Below are 13,155 nucleotides of genomic sequence, written 5' to 3'. Positions count from 1 at the left end.
TGGGGGCCAAATCAATATTTGTAGAATGAATAAAGCATCTGCAAGATAATATGTACTTTTTAAGTGGGAGTTTCCGTTGCTACATTGCTATCATTGTTGTCATCATCATCACAATCATGATCATGATCATCGTCATCCCCAGGTGACATTTTTACAGAAATATTTTCTCTTCAGATTATAGCAGACTGAACATCAAGATCCTTAAATCTGCTTGTCCTAGGGAAGTTCTCTGGACTTCTTGCATTTGGCACTAGTAGTGACTTGGTATTTTCATTGCTGTAACACAGAGACAAAAATATATGAAGATTTCAAAGAATGAGTTTACCTCCTGGCCTTTCATGGTGATCTCCTTTCCTGTCTTTGTGTGAATAATATATGTACAGTATCATTGCTCTGCTGATAAAAAAATTACTTCAAAACTTGAGAGCTTAAAAACCCAAACATTTATTATCTCAGTTGCTGTATGTCAGGGATCAGGGTACAGCTTTTCTGGGTCCTCTTCATATATTTTTGTCTCTGTGTGACAGCAATGAAAACACCAAGTCTCCACTAGTGCCAAATGCAAGCGTCTCTCATGAAGCTGCATTCAAGGTGCAGTTATCTCAAGGCTCAACTTAGAGGAGAATCTTCTTGCAGGTTTATGCTCCTGGCTCTTAGCCAGAAACTTCAGTTTCTTGCTACATGGGTCTGCCTATAGGACTACTGACAATCTGTCAGCTAGCTTCCTCCAGAGTAAAGGCTCTGAGAGAGAGAAAGAATGAGAGATAGTGGTAAGATATAAGATATCATCTCATATAAGATATAAGAGATAAGAAATCACGGTCATTTTGTAACCTATTCTCAGAAGTGATATCCCATCACTTTTGTATATTCTATTTTTTAGAAGCAAGTCCACTGGGTCCATCCCACACTTGAGGAGAGAATATTACACAATACCATGAATATTACAAAGCTAGGATCATTGTGGACCATGTTAAATAGAAGCTTCCAGCCACAATGGATGATGTTGTTCCCTGTAAGCATAAGTGTAGCTTTAACTTGGTTCTTTTCACCCTTTTCTTCTTTGAGAATCATGGGTTGCCAAACAATCATCGCTTCAATGCCTTGTCAAACTTCTCTTTCAAAAAAGGAAGAAAGAGGAAAAACAGAATGGAGCAAGTTCTGCTAGGAATAGCTTTCAATATGACGATGATTTTAGTTGTCATTGCACAGGTGCATTGGCATTGAATCATGAAGAGAACCCCAATTACTCCTATTAGCTTGTTTGAGCATCAGTTTTCTGATGACTTACTTTATGGCTTCCTAATGAATATATTAAAACTAGAACTCTAGAGGTTATACTTAGCCCTTTAGTTCCTTTCCCTCCCTGCACCCCATCTCCCACTTTGCCTGGAGGCTTAATGATATATTTGAGATCATTTTGAAACTTCATCTGCTTTGTCTCAACATACATGTTCAAAGTTGTCTAATTTTAATGTAAATCCTTCATCAACAATTAAGCCACCTCCCAATTGACTGCATTATCTGTAATTATTCTTCACTCACTAACTCTCTCATATCACAAACCATAAGAAGAAAGAGAAAAGGGAATAACCTATATTAGGAGAGGCTCACTGACAAACCTTGAAATATAAATTGACATGAATGTGAATGCAGAGTTTTTTAAAAAAAATTTTTTTAAATAGATCTGCAGTTAAATGACTAGTATCTCTACCTTTTGTTTCCGTTTGTGCAGATTGTTTCCCAGAGAAAGCTATCCAAATCCTTGCTGAAGCATGGGAACACAGCAGGGAAATCGTCCATCACGGTAAGCAAGCCCTCCCTAAGCAGCTGTCTGCCCGAGTGGAGAGCCTGGGCGGACTGGCCAGCCAAAACCGGACACTTGGGAAGCAGACTTTCTGACACTGGGAGTTGGCGCCACAGCTACTGAACTATTGAAATCACTCCCTTATTTTTCTTTCTTTCTGTTTTCTGACAATACAATTTTGATCCTTCTAACTCTAGGAAAAATAAATAAGGAAAGGCATTTGAAAGTAAGGTTATTTAATTCTAGTGAGCACTTCTGCAATTGCAAGATAGATTTTAGTGGAGGAGAAAGGTGTCGTTTTTGAGCACAGTGAGATTATGGAATTGTTTAGCATTTTCACACCATCAAAGCTCCAAAGCTACCTGTCCTTGTCTCTCATTTCTTTTGAGAATTCAAATTTTGCTTTGATAGCATTTTCTTCAAGGTTTGGTTTGTTGCCTAAGAAACAAAGAGCTCAGCATTTAACACTCCTCTTTGATATAATAGTTTGCAGGTTTACTGTGTGATTCAGTAGCCACTAGCCACATGTGGTTATTTAAATTTTAATAAAAACTACTTAAAATTAAAGTAAATATTCAGTTCCTTAATCACACTGGCCACATATCCAGTACTCAATAGTTACAAGTGGTTAGCAGCTACCATATGGGACAGTGTAGATTATAAAACATTTCTATAATTGCAGAATGTTCTATCGGGTAATGCGAGACGTATTTCTAAATAAGAGCTTACATTTTCAAATGGAATGCCTGGTATTGGAAACTTTGACATCTTCTGTTAGAGACCTTGAAAAAGGTAGAGAATGTGGTCCAACCATTTGGATGTATGGAGCAAAACACAAACAAACAAACAAACAAAGACAAGCAAAAGAAACAAGGTAGAAAAAACTACAAGGAAATTCTGAATTGCTAGAGAGGCAAATGGCCAGGAAGCAAACCTCCTGAGTTCTTTTGAACATTCCTTTTTAAGTAGAGAGAAACCAATTTTTTTTTTGAGATGGTGTCTCGCCCTGTCACCCAGGCTGGAGTGCAATGGCACAATCTTGGCTCACTACAACCTCCACCTCCCGGGTTCAAATGATTCTCCTGCCTCAGCCTCCCAAATAGCTGGGATTACAGGCACCTGCCACCACACCCAGCTAATTTTTGTAGTTTTAGTAGAGATGGGGTTTCACTATGTTGGCCAGGCTGATCTCCAACTCCTGACCTTGTGATCCACCTGCCTTGGCTTCCCAAAGTGCTGGGATTACAGATATGAGCCACCACACCCAGCCCTGAATTTTTTTTTTTTTTTTTTTTTAAGCACAGGAAAAAATTCAAAAGAGCTATCAGTGAAAGTCGTGGCCATTCTCACAAGAACTTACCTTAGTTTATCACTTGAATATTTTAAATGACACTGTCGTGTTAAAACTTTTTCTTGACTGCCATCTTCAATCCTGAATCAAAGTGTTCTTTGAAGACACTGATGGTGCTCTGAAAAGCCGTGGACCCATGGGTTCACTCCCAAAGCCCACAAACCCAGTAGATCCAGGTATGAATTTGCTATGGTTCTTTCTCAAAAGAACAAAATCTCATCTTGCCATATTTTCTCTGAGATATCCTGAGATTTTCTTTCTCCACACATCCCAGAAAAGTTTGATCTTTTTCTTAATTTTAAGTATTTAAATACTCCTCAACTTTGGGTCTTTAGATCAAAACATTGGCTTTAGTAGCTTCTAGAAAACACTTGAAAAGGTACATGAAATTTTCTAGGTCTATGCAGTTGGGGAAAATCACAACTTTCATCAGTTCTCCAAAGGTGTCTGTGACCACAAAATACTTAAGGGTCAGTAATCAAATGAAATATAAGAGGCGTTAAGGTGGTAAGGGGCAAAAGAGGACCAAATGAAAAATACAAATATGATAGTTATTGGGTTATCAACCAGTTCTGGAATTTTTTCTATATACCTGGACTCACATTATCTACTCTCAGTTGTTCATACATTTTTGGGTCTATCTGTCTTAAGGCAGCCATCTTAGCTTTAAGATTAAGTGTAAATAACTTAAACTTTCCAAAATATTTGGAATACTACCAGTGCCTATTGAGAGCATATGGACCCAACTCATAATGGAATTGTTGAGCCCAGATAGAAAAGAGGTAAAATTGAATTAATAGTATCTTGACATAAGCAATTTGATAAGTGTATCCATGTGCTGTGGCCACAGAATACATGGTAAATCCTAGCATTATTTATAAAGGTTTTAACTTGTCTGCAACTTGACTGGCTTCTAGATTTTTGTTGTTTTTGCTGTCATTATTTTTCTCCTAACTTTCTCCACCAATTTCTGCTCCAAGGCTTTGTTGAGAGTCACTAACTATTAAGTACTGGAAAATGACCTGTTGTGAGAAAGCCTTTTGGACAATAATTTCTTCACCTATGCAAAAATCTTTGTCAGGAATGGTCTGTACTTGGGTGTTAGGGCTTAGATCTTTACACATACACACATCTTCATCTCAGAAAACCCAGGGACGGTCTTCTGAAAAATAAGAATTAGAAAAATTTGACATGGAAACTAGTTTATTCCACCATTTCTTGTTGGTCTCACTCAAAACAGTAAAGAAATATTGCTGTTTATCCTTCTCAATAATTTACCAAAGGGAGACATTGTAGTTAGTTATAGAAATACTATCCAATGCCATGTGACTTTCAAAGAAAGAAACTCTTCCAAACTGCTCTTCCATTTCTTCCTCCAGCTTGGGTCCCACCTCTTATGTTCTCATGCTCAGCATAAATGGTGTCTAGTTATTCACCATAGTCCATTCCAGGGAGTTCCGTTGAATGCCTAGAATTGCTGTGCTATAGACACTAGGGTTGTGGAAAAACTCCTTGCCCAACATTTGTCTTTGTTGAGTTTTGAACCAAACAGGAACTAAATTTGCTCATGGGTTCTGGAGCTAAGGAGTTCACCCTCTACTGCAGCTGATGTGTGCTTTTTTCCTTTAGGTGATTGCTGAAGAATTATCTGGCAATGACGACTACGTTGAGCTTGCATTCAATGCACGGAAATTGGATGACAAGGTAAAGTGTTTGGCATTAGCCTTATTGAAGGAAGTAATAAAGCTAGCACACAGTTTAATCAGATTTCTCCCTGCAGCTATTTTTCCCTTTCCACCCACATTATCAAACAGATCCAAAAATGCAGAGAGGTCTACAAAGTAAGGTTTCCCCCACATTAAGAAGCGATTTATGAGAAGGGGAAGGGACTATAATTAAAACAGGACAATTCTATGACACTAAGACTTTCCAAATGCCACAGGTGAGATGTGCACAGGTAAATATGATTTAACCCCATTTCTAGGGACGTTCTAAGGGAGAGGAGAAGATGCAAAATGGAAGAAAAATGACATTTATTAAGCACCTGTGTTTGCCAAGTACAGGTTTAAGAGCTTTTCATGTGGTATCACATTTATTCATTTGTACAATTCCTATTTATTGGGTATTAATACTCAGCCCATTTATGCATTCACTCATTCACTCTTTTATTTGTTAATTTGTTCACTCATTCATCATTCATTTTCCTAACCTTTTTTGGGTGCTTGTTATGCATGAGGTGGTGGGAAAAAAAGATATATCAAAAATAGGCATTCCACTCTCACATCTGCAACCTGGAATTCATCACTGAAGTAAAACATACACCTAAAAAACAAATGGTATAGTAATACTATATCCATAATAGAATGTGATAAGTGATATATAATAGTGTGTCCTGGTAAGGCCAACTTATTCTACCTGGGGACATCAGGAAATACTTTATCTTTATAAACTAATTATATTTGGATTTTAAAAGTGTCTTGAGTAGCTTATGTGAAACCATCACAGACTGTTACATTTTTAACATTAGCATGAACTAGGTGCTGGGAACTGCAGTGTGTATTGATGTCAGTTGGGAGCAAGCTTTTAACTTCACCTTTTCACAACTGTTATGCTCCTTCTCCTTCATCATCTCCCCAGATTTCAGAAGAACTCACAAAACTTTGTAGTATCTTCCCTGGTGCTATTATAAGCCATTGGCTCAGTGTATAGCAGTTTTAAGTTACCTGCTTAATGGCTTATAATGGTTTCTCTACATTTAGTAGGCTCTTGAGTGCCTCTAATTTGTCGTCTGATTTATGTTAAAGTAAAAGGGGTTTGGAGGTTTGTTGGACCAGTTGGGTTTGAAGTGTTTGAGCAGTTTCCCTTTAGTCAAATGAACACTTGCTCATAGAACTGAAAGAGCCACCCGCAGCACTTAAAATGGCTCTAAATGGCTATTCCCACCATTGGCCGTACTGATTGTCCAGGGCCCTGGTCATTGCTGAGCCTCATTGCCCCAGTGCTGGAGACCCTAGTTCCTTCATAATGTGGCTGTATCTTGTCCAGATCCTTAGTAATTCAGAGAACAGATCAGAGGCCTTTGCTCCAGTTTGGACTCAAGGTAAATGGTCGTCTCAGATGGAAAGAGGGCAAAGTTGTAAAATGGAGGAGTAAGATGATACCATAAAGATCATTTCACACAACCTCTTCAGGAAATGAGGGCTCAGCAAGGTATGATGATTTACCCAAAGACACAATACTACTGCTCTGGTTTTCTACTGCTGCACGGTAAACCACCTCAAATCTAGCAACCTAAATGAAGAACTATTCCATTATAGCTAATGATTTTGAGGGTCAGAAATTCAATCAGGGTTCAATTGAGCAGTTCTGCTGTCTGTGATGTTGATGCAAGCCAATCAGTGGTACTCGGCTGGTGGATGAGCTTGTCTGGAGGGTCTACACTAGCTCTACTCACGTGCCTGGCACATGAGATGGCTGAATGGCTGGGCTTAGCTCGAACAGTCTACCAGAGTGCCCACATGGTGGTCCTGGAGTAGTCACACTTCCTTTAGAGTATCTGGCTTCTTCCAGAAAGAGCATCTCAAGAGAATAAGGGAGACACTCCATAGCCTTTTCTTACCCCTTCCTGACCTTGGAAGTCATGCGTCATTCACTTCTGCTGCATTCTTTTGGTTGCAAGCGAGTCATGAGGCCAGTCCAGATTCTAGGACTCCACATCGTGTTAGGGCAGTGGCAAAATCATACTGTAGAAAAAGCATGTGGACTGTGAACTTGCGGTGGTCATGTTTACAAAATGCAATCTATCACAAAATTTTTATGATAGAAATAGACTAAAATAATACAATTATTTCATGTCACAGCTGGAAAAATAGTTCCCAGATGCTCTCAAGGAGGACCCTTTTCTAGCTTTTAGCGTTAAACAATTTTATAACTACCTACATGTTAGCAGTTAAAACTTACTGTATCTAGTTAAACTTATTGTATGACTAAAAGTCACTATAAAATAAATAATGCTCCTAATTTTTTATTGTGTTAATGAATATCATGAAAGTAACTAGTTTCTACATACATTTAAAAACTGAAGTATGAATATATAGGAAAAATATGCTATATCCAATTCAGACAGTGGTTGGATCTCCAGTCTCTTGGCAGTAACCCTGGTAGCCCCCAGGAGTCCACATACTTTAGGTAGAAAGCCACTGTCTAATCCAACTGCCTTATTTTATAGGTGAAAAATCTGAGGTTCAGAGATGTGATATGACTTACTGAAAGCCACATAGGCACACACACACAAAAATCAGTGCAACAGAGGGACTCAATCAGATTGCCTGACAAAATCTAAGTCTTTTGGAGCAGAGAGTTAATGAATAATAGGTGTTTGGTCTCAGAATATGGAAGACTTGGAAATGTTTTCATGTGTTTCAGGGAAGTAGGAAGCCAGGAAGAGGGGAGGTAAGAGGGGAGGTCAGGCAGCAGTCCTCCAAGTAAGATGCATGGTCCCAATACCTTTGCAGGGGAACCCATGAAGTCAATGCCATTTTCATAATAATGCTAAGACATAATTTTATTTATTCACTCTCATTCTCTCATACATGTAAAGTGGGGTTTTCCAGAGGCTACATGATGCCTAATATCACAACAGCATAAATATGAGGATTCTGCTGCATTCTATGAAGCTAATCATTAAATTGGTTTGCAAAAAGGTAAACTAATACCATTCTCACTATTTTTTAAGTTTGGAAAACATAATTATAATAATTATTTCCATTAAAATACTATTTTTGTTATGATGTAGTAGGTTTATTTTCTTATTTTTTAAACAATGTAACAAATATTTTAACAATTTAACAGCTTTATAATATGGCAAATATTAATACATACAACAAAACAAAAGCTCTTTGGGATCCCCAATAATTTTTAAGAATGTAAAGGGGTCTTAAGACCAGAAGTTTGAGAACCCCTGTTATAGGGTATATGGAAAAGCACTAAGTACTTTTGCAAACCACAGTGACAGAGAAATGCACCATTCTTTTTGACAGAAATAGCCATTTTTAACTTGTTTTCAACAGACTAGCAATCACCTCCTCACTCTTCAATGAGAGCGAGTACATAAAATAGCTTAGGTTTCTGATAAATAACTTATTTATCTAATGTTAATGCAATTCACTTAGTAGAGAAAGGGACTTTCTTACTCATAAAGCACATTTGTTACATTAGCAACTAGTTGGCAATTAATCTAACAAGTAAGTAGAGGCAGAAATGTAATAATCACCTTAGAACATTCCAGCTGACAAAGGATTCGTTCTCTTCCCGTTCTCGAGAAAGTACTCATATTGGTGCATTGGAACTAATTCCTACCCTGGTGGTCTCCACATATGTGGTAGTAATCATTATAGACTGCATTTTCCGTGTTCCCATGACGCTAGTTTGATGGGGTGCAATATAAGTAAACAAATCTGTCTCTAAAGTAGAGGTTGGCAGACTTTTTAATAAAGGGCTAGATGATAAATATTTTAGGTTTTGCAGGACGCATGATCTCTGTCCCCACTACTCAACTCTGCCTTTGAAGCATGAAAACAACCATAGACAATACAAAAATGAATGAGTGTGGCAGTGTTCCAATAAAACTTTATTCACAAAAACAAAGCTGGATTTGGCTCATGTGCCATAGTTTGCTGACCCCCACTCTAAAACAATGTAAAATCTCTACCTGCTGTGATGTGATTTTACTATGTTTAAGTATGCCTGCTTGAAACTGTAATCTGTTCTGCATTAATGATAGAAAATTATAATTATTGAGCATCTATTGTGCACCAAGTATCAGGTGTCTAACTTACATTATCTCCAAAACTCATAAGCATATTCCCAAAAGTTAGTATCTTTATTTCCATTTTACAGATAAAGCATACTCAGATCAGACATTTCCCAGAGTCACAAAATTAGTAAGCTATACAGCCTGGATATGCCTGCATCTTTCAGATAATTTATTCTAGGTCCAATATTTCATTTTCAAGATCACTGTCATGGATATGCACTGATTCCTAATTGCCTATCACCCTGTCACTTAGCTAAATTTCTTTTATATTGAACTAAAAAAGCAGAATAATATGGTCTCTGTGTTATTAAAGAATTTTACCACAGCACAACTTCAGTAAAACAATCAATTCATTCATCTTTATTGAACTGAACTGTCCCAATGGCCATCTTAGTGCTAATAATCAAGTTTAAAAAGCTGAAAATTCCAAGTTAAAGTGACCACACAATTAGACCCAGAATTGTTGTTTTGAAGCTGTGAATTTCTGAATGTACACTTGAGATTTTGAGGAGCGTATGAATTATTTCATTTCCATGAATCAGATGCCTTCTTAATAGTAATCATCTCTGATATTTGTATAGTTTTTTACAAAATGCCTTCATGAATTTTTTTCTTCTATTGATAATCATCATAGCAGCCAACTTTTTTTAATATTTCAACTTTCATTTCAGATTCAGGGGCTACAGGTGCAGGTTTGTTACATGAGTATATTGCATGACACTGAGGTTTGGAGTATAATTGTTCTCATTACCCAGGTAGTAAGCATAGGACTCAATAGGTAGTTTTTCAGCCCTTGCTCCCTTCCCTCTCTCACTGCTCCAGTAGTCACCATTGTCCACTGTTCCCATCTTTATGTCCATGTGTACCCAATGTTTAGCTCTCAGAAGTGAGAACATGTGGTATTTGATTTTCTGTTGCTGTGCTAATTCCCTTAGGATAATGGCCTTCAGCTGCATCCAGTGTGTTACAGAAAACATTATTTTGTTTTATGGCTGTGTAGTATTCTATGGTATATAAGTGCCAAATTTTCTTTATTCAATTCACTGTTGATTGGCACCTAGATTGATTATATGCCTTTGCTATTATGAATAGTGCTTTGATGAACATACAAGTGCATGTGTCTTCTTGGCAAAATGATTTCTTTTCCTTTGGGTATATACCAGTAATAGGATGGCTGAGTTGAATGGTAGTTCTGTTTTAAGTTCTTTAAGAAATCTCCAAACTGCTTTCCACAGTGACTGAACTAATTTACGTTCCCACAAACAGTATATAAGTGTTTCCTTTTCCCCATAGCCTCACCAATATCTGTTATTTTTTAAAGTTTTAGTAATAGGTATTCTGACTGGTGTGAGATGGTATCTCATTGTGGTTTTGATTGGCATTTCTCTCACAATCAGTGACAATGGGCATTTTTTCATATGTATGTTGACCACTTGCAGGTTGTCTTTTGAGAAGTGTCTGTTCATGTCCTTTGCCCAATTTTTAACAGGGTTCTTTATTTGTTTATTTTTGATTATTGAATTGTTTAAGTTCCTTATAGATTCTGAATATTAGATCTTTGCCAGAGGAATAGTTTGATAATATTTTCTCCCACTCTATTGACCACTTGTTACTCTGTTAATAGCTTTTTTTCTAACTGTGCAGAGGCTCTTTAGTTTAATTAGGTCCCACTTGTCAATATTTTTTGTTGCAATTTGTTTTTGTTGCTTTTGAGGACTTACATAAATTCTTTGCCAAGGCCAACATCCAGAATGATATTTCATATGTTCTCTTCTAGGATTTATATAATTTGAGGTCTTACGTTTAAAGCTTTATTCAATCTTGAATTAATTTTTGTATATGGTGAAATGTAAGGGTCCAGTTTCATTCTTCTGCATATTGCTAGCCAGTTATCCCAGCATTATTTATTGAATAGGGAGTCCTTTCTTCATTTCTTATTTTTGTCAACTTTGTCAAAGAAGAGATGGCTGTAGGTTTGTGGCTTTTTTTCTGGATTATCCTGTTCCACTGGTCTTATGTGTCTGTTTTTGTCCCAGTACCATGCTTCTTTGGTTATTGTAGCCTTATAGTATAGTTTGAAGTTGGGTAATGTGATGCCTCTGGCTGTTCTTTTTGCTTAGGAATACTTTGGTGATTCAGGCTTTTTCTTGTTCTATATGAATTTTACAATAGCTTTTTCTAATTCTGTGAAAAACTATGTTTATAGTTTGATAAAAGTAGCATTGAATCTATAGATTGCTTTTGGCAGTATGGCCATTTTAACAATATTGATTCTTCTGATTCATAAGCATGGAATGTTTTTCCATTTGTTTGTGTCATCTATGATTTCTTTCACCAGTGTTTTGTAGTTCTCCTTGTAGAGATCTTTTACCTCTTTGGTTAGATGTATTCGTAGGCATTTCATTTTTTCCAGCTATTATAAATGGGATTGTGTTCTTGATGGAGCTCTCACTTTGCATAGAAATGCTACTGATTTTTGCACATTGACTTTGTATTCTGAAACTTTGCTGAATATCAGTTCTAGGAGTCTTTCGCCATAGTCTTTACGGTTTTCTAGATATAGAATTATATCATCAACAAAGACAGACAGTTTGGCTTCTTTTTCTATTTGGATGTCTTTTATTTCTTTCTCATGCCCGAGTGCTCTGGTGAGGACTTTTAGTACTATATTGAACAGGAATGGTGAGAGTCGACATGTTTGTCTTGTTTCTGCTCTTAAGCAGAATGCTTCCAGCTTTTGCCCATTCAGTATGATGTTGGCTGTGGGTTTGTCATAGATGGCTCTTATTATTTTCAGGTATGTTCCTTCGCTGCCTAGTTTGTTGAGGGTTTTTATCATGAAGGGATTTGGATTTTCTCAAAACCTTTTTTCTACATCTATTGAAATGATCATATGGTTTTTGATATGTGTATGTTGAACCAACCTTGCTTCCCAGGAATAAAGCATACTTGATTGTAATGGCTTAAATTTTGTTGTGCCACTGGATTTGGGTTGCTACTATTTTGTTGGGGATTTTTGCAGCTAACATTTTTTCAGTCCTCACCATGTACCAGGCACTGGACTCAACACTTGCCATGCACCAGCTCCTCTAATTCTCCTACGTCACTATCAGGCAAAGGGTGATACTCCTTCCATTATGAATGGCAAACTAAGCCTTGGAGAAATTAAATATTTTGTCCACAGTTATTCAGATTATATGTGGTAGAGTTGAGATTTGAAAGCAGTGCTAAAGCCCGTATGCTGCATATAGATTTTCAGCTACCTGAAGACAGAGGCCGTACCTGACCTTTCTTTCATTGACTTTTTAGTATGCCCTCCTGACAATAACTTCATGCCTAATTCATTCATGGTATTTAAAAAGAATGTGAAATACAATAGAAAAAGCATTGTAATATATAACATGTAAAATAAACATACAACAAGCAAAAGAAATAGGGCACTAAGTTGTATATAGATCATGCTTGCAAATTTTTTTAAAAGAAAGAAAGAAAAGTCTATGAAGAGTCTAGAAACAGACTTGCCAAAATTCTATTGATGGTTATGGAATTATGGGTTCAATTATGGGTTCTTTTTTCCTTCTTTTTATTTTTGTCATCTGTTTTCTATATTTTTCATTTTTAAATAAAAGTGATGGTAACAAAAGTTTTAAATTAACAGTAAAGAGGGAAAAATAAGAAAGTTCTTACATTGTGGTTAGCAGTTTTAAAGTATGAATCATAAAAACATCCCCCGAGGGACCAACGATCTATTTAAAGAGGCAAAGCATGAAGCTACAAGAGGAGCCCAGGGGCACATAGGAACAAGCTACTGTAGCCCACATCCATAGGGAGAGGGAGAAGAGAGGGAGGTTTTGATTTTTTAAGATGCATGTAGAAACAGAAACCAGCCTAAGGACAAACGTCTTAAGTAAATGCATAGAGGTGGGAATCAGCTAGAAGTGCGTCTGAGAGAGAAATGGGCCATTTCGGGGGAGAGGCAATGTTTGAAGGGCAAGATTATGACAAAAACCACCATTTTGACAAGATGAAGGCTGTGGCAATCTGATACCTTCAGAAATAGAGTAGTAGGGGATGTTCCAGACTCTGGGTGTTGTGGAGCATGGTGTTTGGTTCCTGGCTGCATGGGAAGGAAAACACAGGGGAAGATACTTATTTACACTTCTCATCTCCTCTTTCTAAGAT

The 13,155-nt window shown here is 37.1% G+C and overlaps 1 protein-coding gene and 1 long non-coding RNA gene across 5 annotated transcripts in view; one reads left to right on the top strand and one right to left on the bottom strand.

Annotated features, from left to right (window-relative positions):
- Window positions 1-13,155, top strand: part of LOC105490381 (copine 4) — a 505,490-nt gene that overhangs the window by 334,599 nt on the left and 157,736 nt on the right. For all 4 annotated transcript variants that reach the window (XM_071090915.1, XM_011755904.3, XM_071090916.1 and 1 more), the window contains exons 4-5: window positions 1,736-1,807; window positions 4,788-4,862. In XM_071090915.1, the coding sequence (XP_070947016.1) occupies window positions 1,736-1,807; window positions 4,788-4,862 (147 nt within the window). The remainder of the gene's footprint in view (window positions 1-1,735; window positions 1,808-4,787; window positions 4,863-13,155) is intronic.
- LOC105490380 (uncharacterized) overlaps window positions 1-13,155 on the bottom strand; it is a 64,148-nt gene that overhangs the window by 21,646 nt on the left and 29,347 nt on the right. Inside the window, exon 3 of the long non-coding RNA XR_011619688.1 lies at window positions 6,778-6,901. This is a non-coding gene — a long non-coding RNA (uncharacterized lncRNA). The remainder of the gene's footprint in view (window positions 1-6,777; window positions 6,902-13,155) is intronic.

This window comes from Macaca nemestrina, chromosome 2, assembly GCF_043159975.1.
Source record: "Macaca nemestrina isolate mMacNem1 chromosome 2, mMacNem.hap1, whole genome shotgun sequence".
In the NCBI taxonomy this organism is placed as follows: domain Eukaryota; kingdom Metazoa; phylum Chordata; class Mammalia; order Primates; family Cercopithecidae; genus Macaca; species Macaca nemestrina.
Note: the sequence above shows the minus strand (reverse complement) of the source record. Positions and strands in the feature narration are given on the sequence as shown.